At 39.2% G+C, this 19427-nt stretch overlaps 1 protein-coding gene across 1 annotated transcript in view; it reads left to right on the top strand.

The window, feature by feature from the left end:
• SLC12A1 (solute carrier family 12 member 1) overlaps nt 1-19427 on the top strand; it is a 156570-nt gene that overhangs the window by 102296 nt on the left and 34847 nt on the right. Inside the window, exons 20-23 of the mRNA XM_077263725.1 lie at nt 316-459; nt 14820-14945; nt 17501-17612; nt 17914-18000. Of these exons, the coding sequence (XP_077119840.1) occupies nt 316-459; nt 14820-14945; nt 17501-17612; nt 17914-18000 (469 nt within the window). The remainder of the gene's footprint in view (nt 1-315; nt 460-14819; nt 14946-17500; nt 17613-17913; nt 18001-19427) is intronic.

The following is a 19427-nucleotide window of genomic DNA, read 5'->3' as shown; positions in this document are numbered from 1 at the left end:
TTCAGAAGGCCTTCAACTTTTTGGCTACATATCTGCCTTGAGACTCGACTACGGTGGTGGGCATTAAAGACCACGTGATACAGTGAGTTGGTCTTTATGAAGCAGACAAATGAGTCCAGAACCAGACCTAAAGGCCTATCATTCTCAGCAATACTGGGTCTACCAGGGGTCAGAGCTCCTATGTAATTACTTTTATAACCTGTCATATTATAAGTCTCTAAGACTTAGGAAAAAAGGAGGTTGTAATGGGAAAACCTACTGTATTTAATTTTCCAGAATCTATCAGTAACTATTTCTTCATTTCTAAATTTGTAGAGGAGTTCCAGAGACTAGAACAAGAGAGACTGGCACTTGAAGCAACCATTAAAGACAGTGAATTTCAGGATGGAAATAGTAGAATTCGCAGGTTCTTTTCTAAATCCAGCAAGCTGAATATTTCTTCCCAAGCATCTAAGAAAGGTAACAATGTTTAAGAGTTTCTACCATTGTTCCTTATGATACAGTGGGGCAAAAAAGCATTTAGTCAGTCAGCAATACTGCAAGTTCCACCACTTAAAAAGATGAGAGGCGTCTGTAATTTACATCATAGGTAGACCTCAACTATGGAAGACAAACTGAGAAAAAAAAATCCAGAAAATCACATTGTCTGTTTTTTTAACATTTTATTTGCATATTATGGTGGAAAATAAGTATTTGGTCAGAAACAAAATTTCATCTCAATACTTTGTAATATATCCTTTGTTGGCAATGACAGAGGTCAAACGTTTTCTGTAAGTCTTCACAAGGTTGCCACACACTGTTGTTGGTATGTTGGCCCATTCCTCCATGCAGATCTCCTCTAGAGCAGTGATGTTTTTGGCTTTTCGCTTGGCAACACGGACTTTCAACTCCCTCCAAAGGTTTTCTATAGGGTTGAGATCTGGAGACTGGCTAGGCCACTCCAGGACCTTGAAATGCTTCTTACGAAGCCACTCCTTCGTTGCCCTGGCGGTGTGCTTTGGATCATTGTCATGTTGAAAGACCCAGCCACGTTTCATCTTCAATGCCCTTGCTGATGGAAGGAGGTTTGCACTCAAAATCTCACGATACATGGCCCCATTCATTCTTTCATGTACCCGGATCAGTCGTCCTGGCCCCTTTGCAGAGAAACAGCCCCAAAGCATGATGTTTCCACCACCATGCTTTACAGTAGGTATGGTGTTTGATGGATGCAACTCAGTATTCTTTTTCCTCCAAACACGACAAGTTGTGTTTCTACCAAACAGTTCCAGTTTGGTTTCATCAGACCATAGGACATTCTCCCAAAACTCCTCTGGATCATCCAAATGCTCTCTAGCAAACTTCAGACGGGCCCGGACATGTACTGGCTTAAGCAGTGGGACACGTCTGGCACTGCAGGATCTGAGTCCATGGTGGCGTAGTGTGTTACTTATGGTAGGCCTTGTTACATTGGTCCCAGCTCTCTGCAGTTCATTCACTAGGTCCCCCCACGTGGTTCTGGGATTTTTGCTCACCGTTCTTGTGATCATTCTGACCCCACAGGGTGGGATTTTGCGTGGAGGCCCAGATCGAGGGAGCTTATCAGTGGTCTTGAATGTCTTCCATTTTCTAATTATTGCTCCCACTGTTGATTTCTTCACTCCAAGCTGGTTGGCTATTGCTGATTCAGTCTTCCCAGCCTGGTGCAGGGCTACAATTTTGTTTCTGGTGTCCTTTGACAGCTCTTTGGTCTTCACCATAGTGGAGTTTGGAGTCAGACTGTTTGAGGGTGTGCACAGGTGTCTTTTTATACTGATAACAAGTTTAAACAGGTGCCATTACTACAGGTAATGAGTGGAGGAAAGAGGAGACTCTTAAAGAAGAAGTTACAGGTCTGTGAGAGCCAGAAATCTTGATTGTTTGTTTTTGACCAAATACTTATTTTCCACCATAATATGCAAATAAAATGTTAAAAAAACAGACAATGTGATTTTCTGGATTTTTTTTTCTCAGTTTGTCTCCCATAGTTGAGGTCTACCTATGATGTAAATTACAGACGCCTCTCATCTTTTTAAGTGGTGGAACTTGCACTATTGCTGACTGACTAAATACTTTTTTGCCCCACTGTATATCTCCTGCGTACACTTACGAGTGTTGGAATAAATGCTTACTTTATTCTTTAAGAGGTAAAACCAGAAAAAAAATTTCCATTGTTTTGTGTATATTTTTTCATTTCCTGAATAATTTGCAAAATGGTTCCCGAAAGGAAAATATATGACTCCATCTAAATTAAAATTAGAGCCTGAAGGAATAGTCGTGTAATTTATATACATTACAAGTATTTCTACTTATAACTATTTATGTTATGTTCTGCTGTCAAAAAAGCTTCCACTAAATAATAGCGTACTTTAGCTATAGCGACATTTGCATTTAGCTTGAAGGGAGTTCACACTTATTGCATGGTAAGCAGCCTCATTTCCTGCTTATGTATTCACAAATAATGTGATTGCAGGAAAAAACATAAATTAGATGTGATGTAAAAGATTCTATTGTATGGCCGCCTCCAGTATTAGAAGCTATTGACTCATTTTTCGCTACTGACAGCAATACTTTGAGTTCTCCAGTCAGCATATTTGTGAGTCTTCAACAGGTTTTTAAAGCTTTATTATATAACTGAATGCTTAGAAGTGAAATTTTCAAAGTTAGCAAGATGAATATAAGGGGGCTCTTAATTATTTCACTTTGATCTCTCAAATTAAATCTCCCTAAAGGGAATATGTTAGTAGGATTACCCTCATAAGCCGTCTATATTTGCTTGTACGTAATAGAAAGGTGAATAAAATGATACCTAGATAACTGCAATCTGATGTTTTATCCCAGTGAAATCCACATTTTTCTTAATATGTTAATGACCTGTTAAGATCTATGGGCCGGAAATAGATCTCCAGAGAATCTGTCTCTAAAGCTTATTCTAAATGAAAAGAGATGTTACCAGTATGAGACATGTAGATCAGGAGAGCAGACTGTCAGTTATTACATGTCTCACACTAGTAACGCCCCTTACATTTAATATAAGCAAATTTTCAAAAAGATAGGTATCCGGCCCATAGGTCTAAACTGCTATGTATATATTTAAAAAACTGTGGATTTCTCTCGAATAAGACATTGGATCCCAGATAACAAGGTATTATTTTATTAAACTTTCTCTGAAGTGCATGCCCATATGCAGTGAAGGAAACAATTATTTGATCCCTTGCTGATTTTGTAAGTTTGCCCACCGACAAAGACATGAACAGTCTATAATTTTAAGGGTAGGTTAATTTTAACATTGAGAGATAGAATATCACAAACAAAATCCAGAAAATCACATTGTTTAAATTTTATAAATTTATTAGAATTTTGCAATGGCAAATAAGTATTTTATTCCTCTGGCAAGCAAGACTTAATACTTGGTGACAAAACCCTTGCTGGCAAGCACAGCAGTCAGACGTTTTTTGTAGTTGATGATGAGGTTTATGCACATGTCAGGATTAATTTTGGTCCACTCCTCTTTGCAGATCATCTCTAAATCATAAAGATTTTGGGGCTGTCGCTTGGCAACTCAGAGCTTAAACTCCCTCCATAAGTTTTATATGGGATTAAGGTCTGGAGACTGGCTAGGCCACTCCGTGACCTTAATGTGCTTCTTTTGGAGCCACTCCTTTGTTGCATTGGCTGCATGTTTTGGGTCATTGTCTTGCTGGAAGACCCAGCCACGACCTATTTTTAATGTCCTGGCAGAGGAAAGCATGTTGTCACTAAGGATTTTACGGTACATGGCGCCATCCATTCTCCCATTGATGCAGTAAAGTAGTCCTGTGCCCATATCAGAGAAACACCCCCAAAACATAATGTTTCCACCTCCATGCTTGACAGTGGGGACGATGTTCTTTGGGTCATAGGCAGCATTTCTCTTCCTCCAAACATGGCGAGTTGAGTTAATGCCAAAAAGGTCAATTGTTTTCTCATCTGACCACAGCATCTTCTCCCAATCACTCACAGAATCATCCAGGTGTTCATTTGCAAACTTCAGATGGGCCTGAATGGTTTTCTTGGTGACTGTGGTCCCAGCTGCCTTGAGATCATTAACAAGTTCCCCCTGTGTAGTTTTAGGCTGATCTCTCACCTTTCTCATAATCAAAGTTACTCCACGAGGTGAGGCACAGTGTCCCAAATAGATGTCGATTGACAGTCATTTTGTATTTCTTCCATTTTCTTACCATTGCACCAACAGTTGTCTCCTTCTCACCCAGTATCTTACTTATGGTTTTGTAGCCCATTCCAGCTTTGTATAGGTCTATGATCTTGTCCCTGACATCCTTATAAAGCTCTTTGGTCTTGCCCATGTTGTAGAGGTTAGAGTCTGACTGATTAATTGAGTCTGTGGACAGGAGTCTTTTATAAAGGTGACTATGTAAGACAGCTGTCTTTAATGCAGGTAACGAGTTGATTAGGAGCGTCTAACTGGTCTGTAGGAGCCAGAACTCTTAATGGTTGGTAGGGGATCAAATACTTATTTCTCACTGCAAAATGCAAATAAATTTACATAATTTATACAATGTGATTTTCTGGATTTTATTTTTTATATTCTATCTCTCAATGTTAAAATTACCTACGCTTAAAATTATAGACTGTTCATGTCTTTGTCAGTGGGCAAACTTACAAAATCAGCAAGGGATCAAATACTTATTTCCTTCAATGTAGACAGCTTAGGAGAGTTGATCCCACTGTCAGATTCCCTTTTAAGGTGCTCTGTATGCGATATGCCCTTCATAACACAGGAACAAACCAAACAGGTGCCTGTTACTGAGCAGTTTTGGAGAGATGGCAAATAAATGCTCCCTTTTCTGACATCATTTAGTAATCTGCACCTATTGGCTAAAACCGCAGATCACAGACTTCCTGTCTCCTCTACCTCCGCCACTCGTATATGGCCCTTATTGTTTTATGGTGTTTTCTGGATTGCTATGTACTTACCAATATTACTTACTATTTAGGTCCCAACCTATGGTCCACCAGAAATGTTCCAGAACTGCCTGAGAAAGCACCCCATTTTTTAACGCAAATCACATCTATTTTTCAGCCAAGCATTTTAACGGGCCCCTAGTATACCTAAAAATCAGGACAGCCACAACGGTAATTTTGGGACTGTTGGCTGCTATGTTGTTGAAGACCTTTAGTGTGCAGACAATTTTCATTTAGTGTCCAGAATTAAAGAATTAACAGCCCCGCTAAGTAAACTCCCCTTGTTCATCTAGTTTTCTAATTATGAAAATTTAGCTGGAGTTTCACTTTAAAGTGACTATCCAGGATTTAAAAAGTAATTGTCTAACAGCAAAAATGTAAGAAAATAGAAAACCTCACCTAATTTATTCTCCGCTACTCCTTCGATGATGCTTTAGTGGCCTCCAAGGTTTACTTTACTGTAGTAATGTATGATTCCAGGGATTGGCTGTAGAAGTCGTATGAATGTGCATTAAGTGCAGCACAGTAAAAACTTGTGGCACTGTGGTGGTGTAGGATTTAACAAGTGAACATTAGTTTAGATTTTTTATTTTCTTACCTTACCTTGCAAGGGTTTTAGGCATTTGTGGAAAAATGCCGCAAAGTACGAATGGTTTCAAAAATAGAAGTGTTAATAGTTTATTTTTATCTAAAAAGATGCAAACTTAATGAATTAAAGAGAAATCTAAATCAAATCAATGTGTGACCACCGCCCTTTGCCTTCACAAGAACATCAATTCTTCTAGGTACTTGCTCACAGTATTTGAAGAAACTCGGCAGGCAGGTTGTTACAAACATCTAGGAAGGAGAACTAACTACATATCTTCTGTGGATGGAGGCTTGCGCAGATTATTCTGACTCTTCATATAACTCCACACAGACTTGGCGCTGATGAGATCAGGCCTGTGAGAAGGCCATATAATCACTTTCCTTGCTCTTTTTATGATGAATATAGTTCTTATATATATACATATACATACTTTTTTCATTCCTGGACAGCCCAAGGAAAACTATTTAGATGACTAATTTACAAATTACACAGTAACTTCAATGAAACATGTAAAGCAATAAATGACATTTGGGGTAACAATTTCAGTACTTTACTTTATCTATCCTGCACTGATTTTAGTACAATTTTGCATTTCTTGATTATTATTCTGCTCATTTATATGGAGTCATCATGTTCCACAGTACTGTGCAAAGATTGCCATGATTTACATAATCCCAACGCCGTGTAAATGGAAAATAAATGTATTTTCCATTTATGCATAAAGCCATACTAGCAATTATGTTGATTCCAGTTACCAGAGAGTAAAGTTTCATGGGAACTTGAATGACAATTACTTAGAGCTACAGCTTGTCAAACACACTGGCTAACTTTCAGTGAGTACACAAGATTAATTCAATGACGATCGGGAATAAACCGCTGGCATACACCACTGTCAGCATTTCATCATTGACAATCAATCAGACATATTGATGTCAAGTTGCCTCATTATATTTTCAGCCAATCCTTATGTACCAGTTGGTTAACGTTAACATAAATTGTATTGATAGTTTTAGCTTTCCGTTCACAATGGATCTGTTACATATATAAAGACATGGAGTAACGCAAAAGTACCCTAAACTGTTTAGTGTATAATTCACGCCTGGAAAGGGTCCTATTCCCAGGGAAAAAAAATCTATTTTTCTGACATATTAAAACTTGTTCTACATGTAGAAATCCCCCCCCTCCAATGCTGAAGTGTTGATATATGAAGACTTCTAATATGTAGGGAACCTATATAGTAGTAACGTAAGGTGGCAGCTGCCAATAGCACTCTTATAGGAAAAGTCAACATGAAAGAATTATATTTACCCGTTACTTGTAGTAATGCTAAGACTTTAATTTTTGTGTCACTTTCAAACTATTTTGTAAGGGGGTAAGTTTGACACATGAACTCCCAAATTAGGCAAGACAGTTGGGCAGATAATATGGCAGCAAACAAAACCTACAAAATCTCCATGAATATGAATTACTTTCCGGAGGAAATGATCTTGAACTTAAAAAAGGATCCTCTCGCTAAAAACAAATCAATTTAAATATATTATCAACTTTTCCAATTGAAAACCATGTCATGTTCTCTGCAGGCCGATCACACATTGTATTTTAATGCAATTTTGTTCCTGACTAAAATGATTTTATATACAAATATATGCATTGAATTTGTGATTGCTGGATTTGACAGGGTCAGTGAGATAGATATGCTGCCACATCCTGTATGATAACATTAGAATAAACTTGTCAAGAGCTATTTATACTCTGAAAAATAAAAAAGACCAGACAAACACAAATGAGAAAGTCTGAACAAGTATGGATGACTGAAGCTAAAGAAACTTTCCGGCTGTAGAAAACTTTACATCCCATAATTATGTTGTCAAATAGTCATTCAATATTCCATTGTTATGGAAATAACATAATTCACATTATTATACATTATAGTATAAATTGTCTATCAGTCAGATTCATTTACAATATTTCATCTATGTAGGATAGACAAGCTCAAATTGCACCCAAGGCAATGGTTTAAAACTGCATCCCCACCCCCTCACATATATCTTAAGTCTTCAAGGAGTTGTCCACTACTGGGACAACTCCTTCTCTATTTGCATATTTCCCCCTTTTAAAATACAGTAATACTTATACTCACCTCCAGTGGTGTTATAGCGGTGTTTGCACTATCTCTTACTGGCAAGCATGTAACAGCGTGACATTATTATTATTTATTATTATTATTATTATAGCGTCATTTATTCCATGGCGCTTTACATGTGAGGAGGGGTATACATAATAAAAACAAGTACAATAATCTTAAACAATACAAGTCACAACTGGTACAGGAGGAGAGAGGACCCTGCCCGTGAGGGCTCACAATCTACAAGGGATGGGTGAGGATACAGTAGGCGAGGATAGAGCTGGTCGTGCAGCGGTTTGGTCGATTGGTGGTTACTGCAGGTTGTAGCCTTGTCGGAAGAAGTAGGTCTTCGGGCTCTTTTTGAAGGTTTGGATGGTAGGCAAGAGTCTGATATGTTGTGGTAGAAGTTTCCAGAGTAGGGGTGATGCGCAAGAGAAATCTTGTATGCGATTGTGGGAAAAGGAGATAAGACGGGAGTAGAGAAGGAGATCTTGTGAGGATCGGAGGTTGGGTGCAGGTAAGTACCGGATGACTAGGTCACAGATGTATGGAGGAGACACGTTGTGGATGGCTTTGTATGTCATGGTTAGGGTTTTGTACTGGAGTCTCTGGGCAATGGGGAGCCAGTGAAGGGATTGACAGAGGGGAGATGCCAGGGAATAGCACGGGAACCTAGCGGCCAACCAGCAGCCATATTACACTCTCCGCTTTCGACAAATCGTTTATATCTGTAGGAAGTGAGCGCTGCTGCTCTCTCTTCATCTGGATGTATAAGATATGTCCAAAGGTGAGGAGGGTGAAGTGGCTGCTAATTGGCCGCAGGGTTTGTGTGACATCACACTGTTATGCAATTGCCGCAGAGACAGTGTCAACATTACTAGAACGGTATCATCAGTGAATATAAGTATTATTATTTTAAAAGTGGGAAACATATGGATTGAGAAAGAGTTGTCCCAGTAGTACTACCTTATTTAGTTTTTTTTACCTATAAATTTATGGTATACATCTGTAAAAGTAGGCCATGTAATCTCATATTAACCTTTGTGATGTGATCCCCTTATGTGACAAGTGCCCCTATCTCAGCCATTAGACGATGCTATGTAATGAAGTAACATGGGCTGTTTCACTGACATTCTCTACAGGGGAAAGGCAAAAGTTGCTATCACAGTTAATGATGATGACTGTGCAGTCCATGTCACAAAATGTATAGGTAAGAGCAGGGTTCAACCTTTCAACCGTTTAATTTTACACATGTAAAAGTAGTGCAGAGAGTGACAGATAGAGATGCAGTCATAGAAACAATGAAATTGGGAGAGCTTCTTTAAGCCTTGGCATAATGGCTGTTTGGTCAATCAGTCTATTCAGCAATCAGTCGTGATTCACCTATAACATAGACAATTGGCTTTGCTACCAGGCATGTACATGATGTTCATACATGGATGTACCGCACAGCTGTTTCCCCATTATGTACATATATGAAATAGAGAAAAGCCTTTGTGCAGCACGATATGTGCTGTATATTCTGTCACGTAGCCCTAATAACGTTCCTTTACTTATTGTAAACCTCCTCTTTTTTTTAGTTATAAACAGAGATATAAAAATAAAGGGAATTACTACATAGATACAGCGTAGTTATGTTTTTACATAATGAAGATGTCAGGCAGTGTACAAAGGTTAATAATGAATTTATTTCTTTTACTCATTTATATAGCGCCAATAATTCCACAGCACTTTACAGACATTATCATCGCTGTCCCCATTGTGGTCACAATTTAGATTCCCTATCAATATGTCTTTGGAGTGTGGGAGGAACCGGAGGAAACCCACGCAAACACGGGGAGAACATACAAACGCCTTGCAGATGAAGTCCTTGGTGGGATTTGAACCCAGTTAGTTGCTTCCTTTATTAAAACAAAGATTATTTCATGTCCACGTTAGTTGATTGAGGTCTCCATGTTATTCTTTTGCCCAGTATCATTAATATCCACTGTCCAGGCTGGTGGCAGGATCACAATGTGTTCATGATACACAATAGACTCCTTGGCACCATGGTCACTGTCTATCACAATTTATTAATTTCATATTTGGAGGCAGAAATTATGGAAAAAACCCACACTGGTTCAAAATACGTAATTTTAGAAAAATAACTTAGAAATAGCAGTCTAATTTTACTCTTGTTCATCAAAATATGGAAATTGCTCCTAAATGTATAGCCATTTTTGTTTGCACAAAATATTGTAAAAACACAAGTGCCAGCGAATTATTTCTGACAGTATTCTGAGAAGATAACAATTTGTGGAAAGATGCACTTCAGACGCTTGATGGTGTTATCACCTCTCCCATTACGCCATGTTGTGCAATGCTGAACATGTCAAGAGGTACTAATCGCCACTCTTAGTGCCCACATGACAGGCCATCTATCACTGTAATTGCTCTCCAGGCTGCCGGCTCTCCGAGAACTGACGCAGCAAAATAACAAGTCCCATATCCTTCCAAATCCCATTAAGGCCTATTCCACATTTCTCTTATTTGGAGCCATATGAAGGAATCATATTAAGTTGCAAATAGTTTAATTAACCGGATTTACTTTAAAAAAAAAAACTAGAAATGTTCACAACGTCTGAGTGCAGTAATCATTGCATATTTGTTACTTTTTCTGCTCTGCAATCATATTTTTGATACTGTAATCAGCATTTTCTCAGCCTGAAAAGGATAGAAGTAATGACTTGATTTTTTATTTTGTGTGTGTATAAAGTATATTATTCAATGCTTCCGAGTACAGAGGGTTAATGTTCATTTTATATTACGTCTGTCAGCAAAAAAATGACTGTACAAACCTATCACAGCACTTTGTAAGGGACCGAGTCCTAATAAAAATCGGTGCCCAAATCTGTAACTACATTCTTCGAAAAAATGTTTTATTCAAGTATGCTAATGAGCCAGTTGGTGCATTTTGGGCATAGCCCAGTGGTCCGGTGCACCTTCTCACCTTTGTTTTTTAATCAATCTTAGTATTCCTATTTCTTGATTGACAGTTTGGTTTACACAAGCGAAAGGAGGGCGGAGATTGATGGAAAAAAAGTAGGTGAAAAGGGCAGTGAACTGTTTGGCCACGTCCAGAGCATATTGGAATAAAGAACAATATCTGTCAGATACATCAAAAAATTTGAGCATAAAGGGTCTGATTCATGAATGCTTCTTCTTTTTGTTGTTAATTGCTTGGATTTTCTTTTGCACCTTTTTTCTTCTTTTAGTTTGTTCATTTTTAGGGAATATTCAGATGTTTTCGGTTGATTCATCAATTGTGACTTTAAAGAAAATAAATACATCGATAAATTTTAGCACAAATGTACATACCCTCTCTGGAGTGATTTTATGTATGTCTGGAATTTGAGCGCAAATTTGCAACCTATTAATAAAACGTGCGACTTTTTGTGCTACAAAGTCACATATATGTATCTCATTTTGAAGAATCTGGCACAGAAAACCTCATCAAATACTGCAAAAAAAGAGAAAAGAAAAAGTGACTTAGAAACCCCTCACCAATGATGAATAAGGACCAACAGCGACTTGAGAAAGTATTCACCCCCTTGGCTTTTTAACTACTTTGTTACATTACAACCTGTATTTAAATATTTTTGTAATCTGATTTGTGTGTGCTGCATCAGCACTAAATAGTCTAACTTGGTGAAGTGGGAAAATATAGACATAAATTAAATTTACTAATAATTGGCATGCGCATATGTATTCACCCCTTTTGCTATGAAGACCCTAAAAATTTCTGGTGCAGGCAATTACCTTCATAAGTCACATGCTTAGTGAAAGGAAGTCCATCTGTGTGCAACCTGAGTGTCACATGGTTTGTCAGTATATACACTTTACCTTTTCTGAAAGGCAACAGAGGCTGAAGGCCAATAAGCAAGATGCACCACTAACCAAACACCATGAAGACCAAGGAGATCTCCAAACAAGTCAGAGATGAAGTTGTTGAGAAGTACAAGTCAGAGTTGGGTTATAAAAAAATATCCCAATCTCTGATGATCCCATGGAGCACCATCAAATCCATTATCATCAACTGGAAAGGACATGGTACCACAACTAATCTGCCAAGAGAGGGCCGGCCACCATAACCCTCAGCCCGGGCAAGGAGAGCATTAATCAGGAGGCAGCACAGAGACCAAGGGTAACTGAAGGAGCTGGAGAGTTCCCTAGCAGAGACTGCAGTATCTGTTTATATGACCACAATAAGCCGTACACTCTATAGAGATGGCCTTTATGGAAGAATGGGAGAAAAAATATCCTTTACTTACATACAAAATTTGTAATGCTCATTTTGAGTTTGCCACAAGACATGTGGAAGACTCCCCAAATGTATGGAAGAAGGTGCTGTGGTGAGATGAGACCGAACCAACACAGCTCATCATCCCAAGATCACCATCAGCAGCAGGGACAGGGAAAATGGTCTGAGTCGAGAGGAAGATGGATGTTGCAAAATACAGGGATAGTCTTGAGCAAAATCTGTTTCAGTCTGTCAGTGACTTGAGACTGGGACGGAGGTTCACCCTCCAACAAGACAAAGGCCCAATGCATACTGCTTAAGCAACAGTCGCGTGGTTTAAAGGGAACCTGTCACCCCCCCAGGAGTCTGTAACTAAAAGAGCCACCTTGTGCAGCACTAATGCTGCATTCTGACAAGGTGGCTCTTTTAGTTCTTTTTCCTGCCACTGCTGAAATAATCATTTATGAAATTTGTCCCTCATACCTTGAAATCGTTCGGGGGCAGGTCTTTCCCCCCTAATACAGACGCACCACAGCCGTCAGTATCTTCCTCATGTTTACACGGCGCCGCCTCCTCAGCAGTATTGAATTGTCCCGGCGCCTGCGAGGGACAAATGACAAATTTCATAAACGATTATTTGAGCAGTGGCAGGAACAAGAACTAAAAGAGCCACCTTGTCAGAATACAGCATTAGTGCTGCACAAGGTGGCTCTTGTAATTACAAACGCCTGGGGGGTGACAGGTTCCCTTTAAGGAGAAATGTGTAAACGTTTTGGAGAGGCCTAGTCAAAGCCAAGACCTTAATCCAACTGAGAATCTGTGGTCAAACGTGAAGATTGCTGATCACCTGAAAAAACCATCTAACTTGAAGGAGATGGAGCAGTTTTGCCTTGAGGAATTGGGAAAAATCCCTGTGGCAAGATGTGGAAAGCTGATAGAGACTTAGGCTACTTTCATACTAGCGTCGTACTCGGCCCGTCACAGTGCGTCGGGCCGACGTACCGACGCTAGCGTTGTATACGCCGCACAACGGGGGCAGTGGATGCATTTTTCCAGCGCATCCGCCGCCCCATTGTGAGGTCCGGGGAGGTGGGGGCGGAGTTCCGGCCGTGCATGCGCGGTCGGAAATGGCGGTCCGTCGGGAGCAAAAAACATTACATGTAACTTTTTCGCAGCCGACGGTCCGCCACAACACGGCGCAACCATCGCACGACGGTTGCGACGTGTGGCAATGCGTCGCAAATGCGTCGCTAATGTTAGTCAATGGTGAAAAAAACGCATCCTGCAAGCACTTTTGCAGGATGCGTTTTTTTCGCCAAAACGACGCATTGCGACGTATTGCAAAAAACGCTAGTGTGAAAGTAGCCTTATCCAAAGCAACTTGCAGCTGCAATTGCAGCAAAAGGAGGCTCTACAAAGTACTGACTTTAGGGGGGCGAATAGTTATACACACTGAAGTTTTCAGTTACTTTGTCCTATTTGTTGTTTGCTTCACAATAAAAAGAAATTCCAGGTTGTGAAATAACAAAACACTAAAAAATGCCAAGGGGATGAATACTTTTACAAAACACTGTAAAAGTATTATTTTTATTAGGGCTATGTCCTCTACAATGTGATTTGTTTAGTTAGAAAAGTCATTTTGTGCTGACAGACCTTTACATGCAAAGTTATTATATGTTCAGCTATGATCTATTACATCACGGTTTGATGCCACCAATGTTTTTGCAATGGGGAAGGCTAACAATGGCATGCCCCTCCATCACCGGCCAGGTTCAGAACAACAGTGCCATGCAGAAGACATTAATGACAAAGGGGTAGCACATCATAATGTAAGAGGTTTTTGTTTACTGTAGTAGGTTAAAGCCGAAAACCCCCTGAACCTTTACGTTAGCCAGACACATCCTACAATTCGTTTAAGAACTCAAGATCTTCATAATCTTCCCAATCTGTAGTGTCAGTGGATAGGTGAAACCAAACATCGGCTTTTTTTTACTCTACTAACAGAATATCTGTCCTTGTACTGTTTTCTAGCCTCTGCTAAGATTTAAAAGGTTTTATCCTAAGTCAAATTGCAAGGCTCGTCAAAGGGTCGATAGGTACTTGTAGGATTGCTGCTTTCAACAGGTGGCGCTATAGAGTTCAAGTCCTCTTCCTCTCTGAAGATGCAATTTGCACACTAAGATTTCGTCTGAAATGTTGATCTCAGTCACTACAAATCCGAAGGTTATGATTTTGTCACTTGTGAAGAATATGTAAGAGATACAAATACAGTGCAGCCTATGAAATACGCAATTGGGGGCCATTTTAGAAGTGACTATAATACTGAAATATTAGTAGGACCATATTGAATAAAATATGAATCCCCTTATAAAGCTATGATATTTCAAGTACAATCCATCTGACAGGGAATAAAAGGAACATTTTGTAAATTTGGTTTTACTTTAAGCAAATATGTGAAATAACCTACGAATAAATGATAAAGAGTGACAGACGGGACAAAGCATCGCAGGAGAAAAAAACATCCTGGAAGTCAAGATTGATACTTTTAATACATTTAGATAATGTGAGCTATGATCTTACATCAGCAAAGTAATGTAAGATGACATTTCCTAAACTGTTTGCATTGTTCTCGTTTCAGTCCTCTTCTTAATTTGACAAATCCATTTCCTTTGTTCTAGGCAGCTGAAATTTCCATTTTTTAAGCATGACATTGAATATATGAGATGTAATAATGAAATTCAGAAGCTAAAGCTGCTTATTATGGCAGTGTGCTGACATCTACAGTGGGCTCGCCGCTGTCTAGTACTCACAATATAGATGAATATTTTTGCTTGGTGTTTCAGAAGTCAGTGCAGCTCCGCCAATGCACATGGGCGAGTATAACCAGAGACTTGTGGAAGCTAGTGAACAATTTAAGAAGAAGCAAGGAAAGGGCACTATTGATGTCTGGTGGCTGTTTGATGATGGAGGTAAGAAAACCTGATACAATATTAGTATGTACAATGTAAGTGTACACTTTACCAATAGCCTAAAAATACTATCATAAAACTCAGGACCCTTAATCTTAAAGGGGATCTGTCATGTCCGATAACACTATTAACCTACACGGTTAAACTGCTGATTAATAGTGTTATGAAGGTACCCAGTCTGTGTACTGAAAGTGTGGCACCAGGGAGAAAATGAACTTTATTCTTCCCAGATGCCACCAGCTGTCAGTCATACAGGCGTGCCAGCAAAGCTACAGTCACCGCTCACAGCGCTGAGAACAAAAGCTGTAAGTACACCCCAGCACTGACTAACAGCTCACGCTGTACTTCACAGGCGGCTGTCAATCAGCGCCTGGGTGTGCTCACAGCAGTGTAAGAAGCGGTGAGACTATAATTGCTATGGGCATTGCTGTATGACTGAAAGCCAGCGGCTCCCAGGAGAAATAAAGTTGCAGCACTTTCAGTACACCAGTTGGGCACCGTCAAAACGCTGGTAACCTACAGATTAACCCTATATGTGCAAGTTAACAACATTATATATCCTGACATCCCTTTAACCCCTTTCTGTCCTCGGACGGAATAGTACGTTCGAGGACAGAAACCCTGCTTTGATATGAGCTCCGGTGGTGATCTCGCATCAAAGCTGGGACATGTCAGCTATTTTGTACAGCTTACATGTGCCCGCAAGAGCGACAGGTGGAATCGTGAACCACCCACCACTATTAACTAGTTAAATGCCGCTGTCAAACGCTGACAGTGGCATTTAACTAGTGATTCCGGCCATCGGGCCGGAAATGCCCGCATCGCTGACCCCGTCACGTGATCGGGGGTCAGCGATGCATTAGCATGACAACCAGAGGTCTCCTGAAGACCTCTATTGTTGTTGATGCCAGACTGCTGTGAGTGCCACCCTGTGGTCGGCGCTCATAGCAATGGAGCAATTCAGCTACTGTACATAGTAGCGATCTGAGCATCGCTCCTGCGTAGCAGAGCCCATCAGGCTATGCCAGCTTCTAGTCTCCTATGAAGGCTATTGAAGCATGACAAAAGTAAAAAAAATGTTTTAAAAAATATGAAAAAAAAAATATATATGTAAAAATTCAAATCATCCCCCTTTCGCCCCATTCAAAATAAAACAAAAAAAAATCTAACATACACATATTTGTTATTGCCGTGTTCGGAATAGCCCGATCTATCAATAAAAAAAGGATTAACCTGATCGCTAAGCGGTGTAGAGAGAAAAAAATTAAAAACGCCAGAAATACATTTTTTGGATTGCCACAACATTCCATTAAAATGCAATAACGGGCGATCAAAAGAACGTATCTGCACCAAAATTGTATCATTAAAAACGTCAGCTCGGCACGCAAAAAATAAGCCCTCGCCCAACCTGAGATCACGAAAAATGGAGACGCTACGGGTAACAGAAAATTACACAAATTTTTTTTTTTTGTTTAGCAAAGTTTGAATTTCTTTTTTAACACTTAGATAAAAAAGAACCAAGACATGTTTGGTGTGTATGCAGGTCAGTTTTAGCATTTAGTGAACCTAGCAAAAAAGCCAAACAAAAAACAAGTGAGGGACTGCACTTTTTTTGCGATTTCACCGTACTTCGATTTTTTTCCCATTTTCTAGCACACAACATGCTAAAAGCAAATATATCGTTCAAAAGTACAACTCATCCTGCAAAAAAATAAGCCCTCACATGGCCATATTGACGGAAAAATAAAAACGTTATGGCTCTGGGAAGAAGAGGAGCGAAAAACGAAAACGCAAAACCAAGCCCAAAAGCCCTCACTACGGTTCCATCTATGGGATAATAAATAGGTTATGGGTGTCATAATATGGTGGCCAAATATATACAGTATATATATATAGATATATATATATCTATATATATTGTTATAATATCTGGTGTAAAAGTAGCAAGACAGAAAAAAAAACTATACAAGGGGAAGCGCACACTGAGTATTTTTGCAAAAAGTTTTTTGAGCGGAAACTTTAATTTTTGGGGTTGTTTGGGGATGTGTATATGGATGGGAAGTCTGAGGACATTTTATGAAAGCCCGGGGCTCGCCGCAGCCTCGCACCGTCGAACTTCCCCTTCCTCCAGCCCGGGGCCCGCAGGATCGCCCCACTCCTGAGGTCGCCAGCTTCCTGCAGCAGCGACCCTGCCTCCTGGGACTCCGCTCCACCACAGCTGCCGCCTCCCCCAGTAAGCTACTGCAAAAGCAGGCTATAAGACTCACCACCACTTTATGAAACAAAAAGTAGTCCAGTGCATCTTATAGTCTGCCAAATACGGTAACCAATGTTGTAAACTAAAATGATTTTTTTACAAAATGATCACTTATCTACAATTAGCCCACAACCCCCAATGTATTTCCTCAATGTAAAAGGGCAGTCACCTAAGTTCAGCAGACCAGTGTAATTTGGGAAGAATATGGTAGAATTTGAGGGTAACTCAGGTCACAATTTTCATAATGAGTTTTCAGGTTGCAGCATACCCACCGATCATTCATTGTTTTATTTTTCAGGTTTGACGTTACTTATCCCACATATTCTGACCTTGAGAAAGAAATGGAGTGATTGTAAACTGCGGATCTTTATAGGTGGAAAAGTGAACCGTCTCGAGGATGAGAAATTGATGTAATTGTGTATATCTTTTGTCCAGCTTTATTTTATAAACTTCAAAGACTAAAAATCATCTTATGCAAATGCAACATGTCCTCATTATTCTTTTTAAAGACTCTAATTAAATGCTCATCAAATATATATATATTTATTTCTCCAGGGCCCAGGCATATTTTCCTTCTTGTAAGTCTTTTCGAGTGGAAGGAAAATATATCCTATCTAAAGTAGAATTTATGTTTGTAGCTTTTCATTTGGATGGAAATTAGTTAGGAACCACAGGCGCATTACATTCATATTTTATTCTTTATCTTCACAGGATGGCCGCACTTCTCAGTAAGTTCCGCATTAAATTTGCCGATGTATATATTGTTGCAGACATTAACACTAAGCCAAGCAAAGAAAGGTATGTAACAGTGGTATATTGTCAGATTTGCTGCATCAAACTACAAAACTTTTATTAGCTGTTTTATGGCTAGAGAAATCTCGGTATGCAGGAGGAACGTAAAACTCATTTACCAATATAGCTACACACAGCCCCATGGATTTAGTGGAAACTGGTGTAACTGACTGCACATTGGCTGTAAAGTTGTAGAGTGTTTATTAACCATGTAGTTATTGTTATTTTTCTAGAATGTCGTTGTTCTTGTTATTATTACAATTCTTTATTATTCTCAACAATGCTTTATAATACATGTCCAATACAACATTTGTGTGCAAGCACAAGGGATTTATTACTGTTGTCATTCAATCATAGGATAATACCTGTCTATATGCGCCCAAGTGGGCTGGAAGTTATGGAAACTGCATTACACAGACTGTTTCCTTAACTAATCACCTCTGGTCGCCGCATAGAAACAAGTATTCCCATATTACTTATTCATGGATAAGATGGGAATAGCCCTTTATATTCCCATATTTCTTATTCATGGATTAGATGGGAATAGCCCTTTATCTTTCAAATCTCACCAACACGGAGTGAATCATAAACAGCACTCTTGTCGCTGTCTGGTATTACATCATTCGAGTGAATGCAGTTACCTGCAATATATAACTGACGTGAATTACCGTATTTGTACAAATTTATAGAAAAAAAAAAGTCCGCTATTTCCAAAACTCATACAGCCCTATAAATTCACTGAGGTTTTCACTTTAACATGATACTGTCCAAGGGTATTTGAATCTTGTCTTTAATCCCGCACCCCTGAAAATTTTGTCTTCTCTTTTGCTGGCTACTTAGTCATCACTGAGCTTTATGCAGTCAAGAAAAGCATCAGCAATGTGATGCTTCTGTAGGACCTACAATCACATGATCGACAGGTCCCTGTTTGGCATAGCAGAGGTGCTGGGTTGTAACAGAGCTATCAGTGTCTTCTGTAAATGTAGCAAGTTGTTTTCCCCTGTAACTGGGGATCCTACAGATGCCCAGTCACAGTGGAAAAAATGAACAGTGAAGAAAAAAAAATATATATATATTATATATCCGTCTCATGTACAGAACAATAGAATTAATGGTGCTATATATATAAATAAATAATAATAATAATAATATATATACAGTATATATACAGTGCCTAAAAGTAGTATTCAACCCCCTGCAGATTTAGCAGGTTTAATAAGATGCAAATAAGTTAGAGCCTTCAAACTTCAAACAAGAGCAGGATTTATTAACAGATGCATAAATCTTACAAACCAAAAAGTTTTGTTGCTCAGTTAAATTTTTATAAATTTTAAACATAAAAGTGTGGGTCAATTATTATTCAACCCCTAGGTTTAATATTTTGTGGAATAACCTTTGTTTGCAAATACAGCTAATAATCGTCTTTTATAAGA

This window comes from Ranitomeya variabilis, chromosome 5 (assembly GCF_051348905.1).
Source record: "Ranitomeya variabilis isolate aRanVar5 chromosome 5, aRanVar5.hap1, whole genome shotgun sequence".
In the NCBI taxonomy this organism is placed as follows: domain Eukaryota; kingdom Metazoa; phylum Chordata; class Amphibia; order Anura; family Dendrobatidae; genus Ranitomeya; species Ranitomeya variabilis.
Note: the sequence above shows the minus strand (reverse complement) of the source record. Positions and strands in the feature narration are given on the sequence as shown.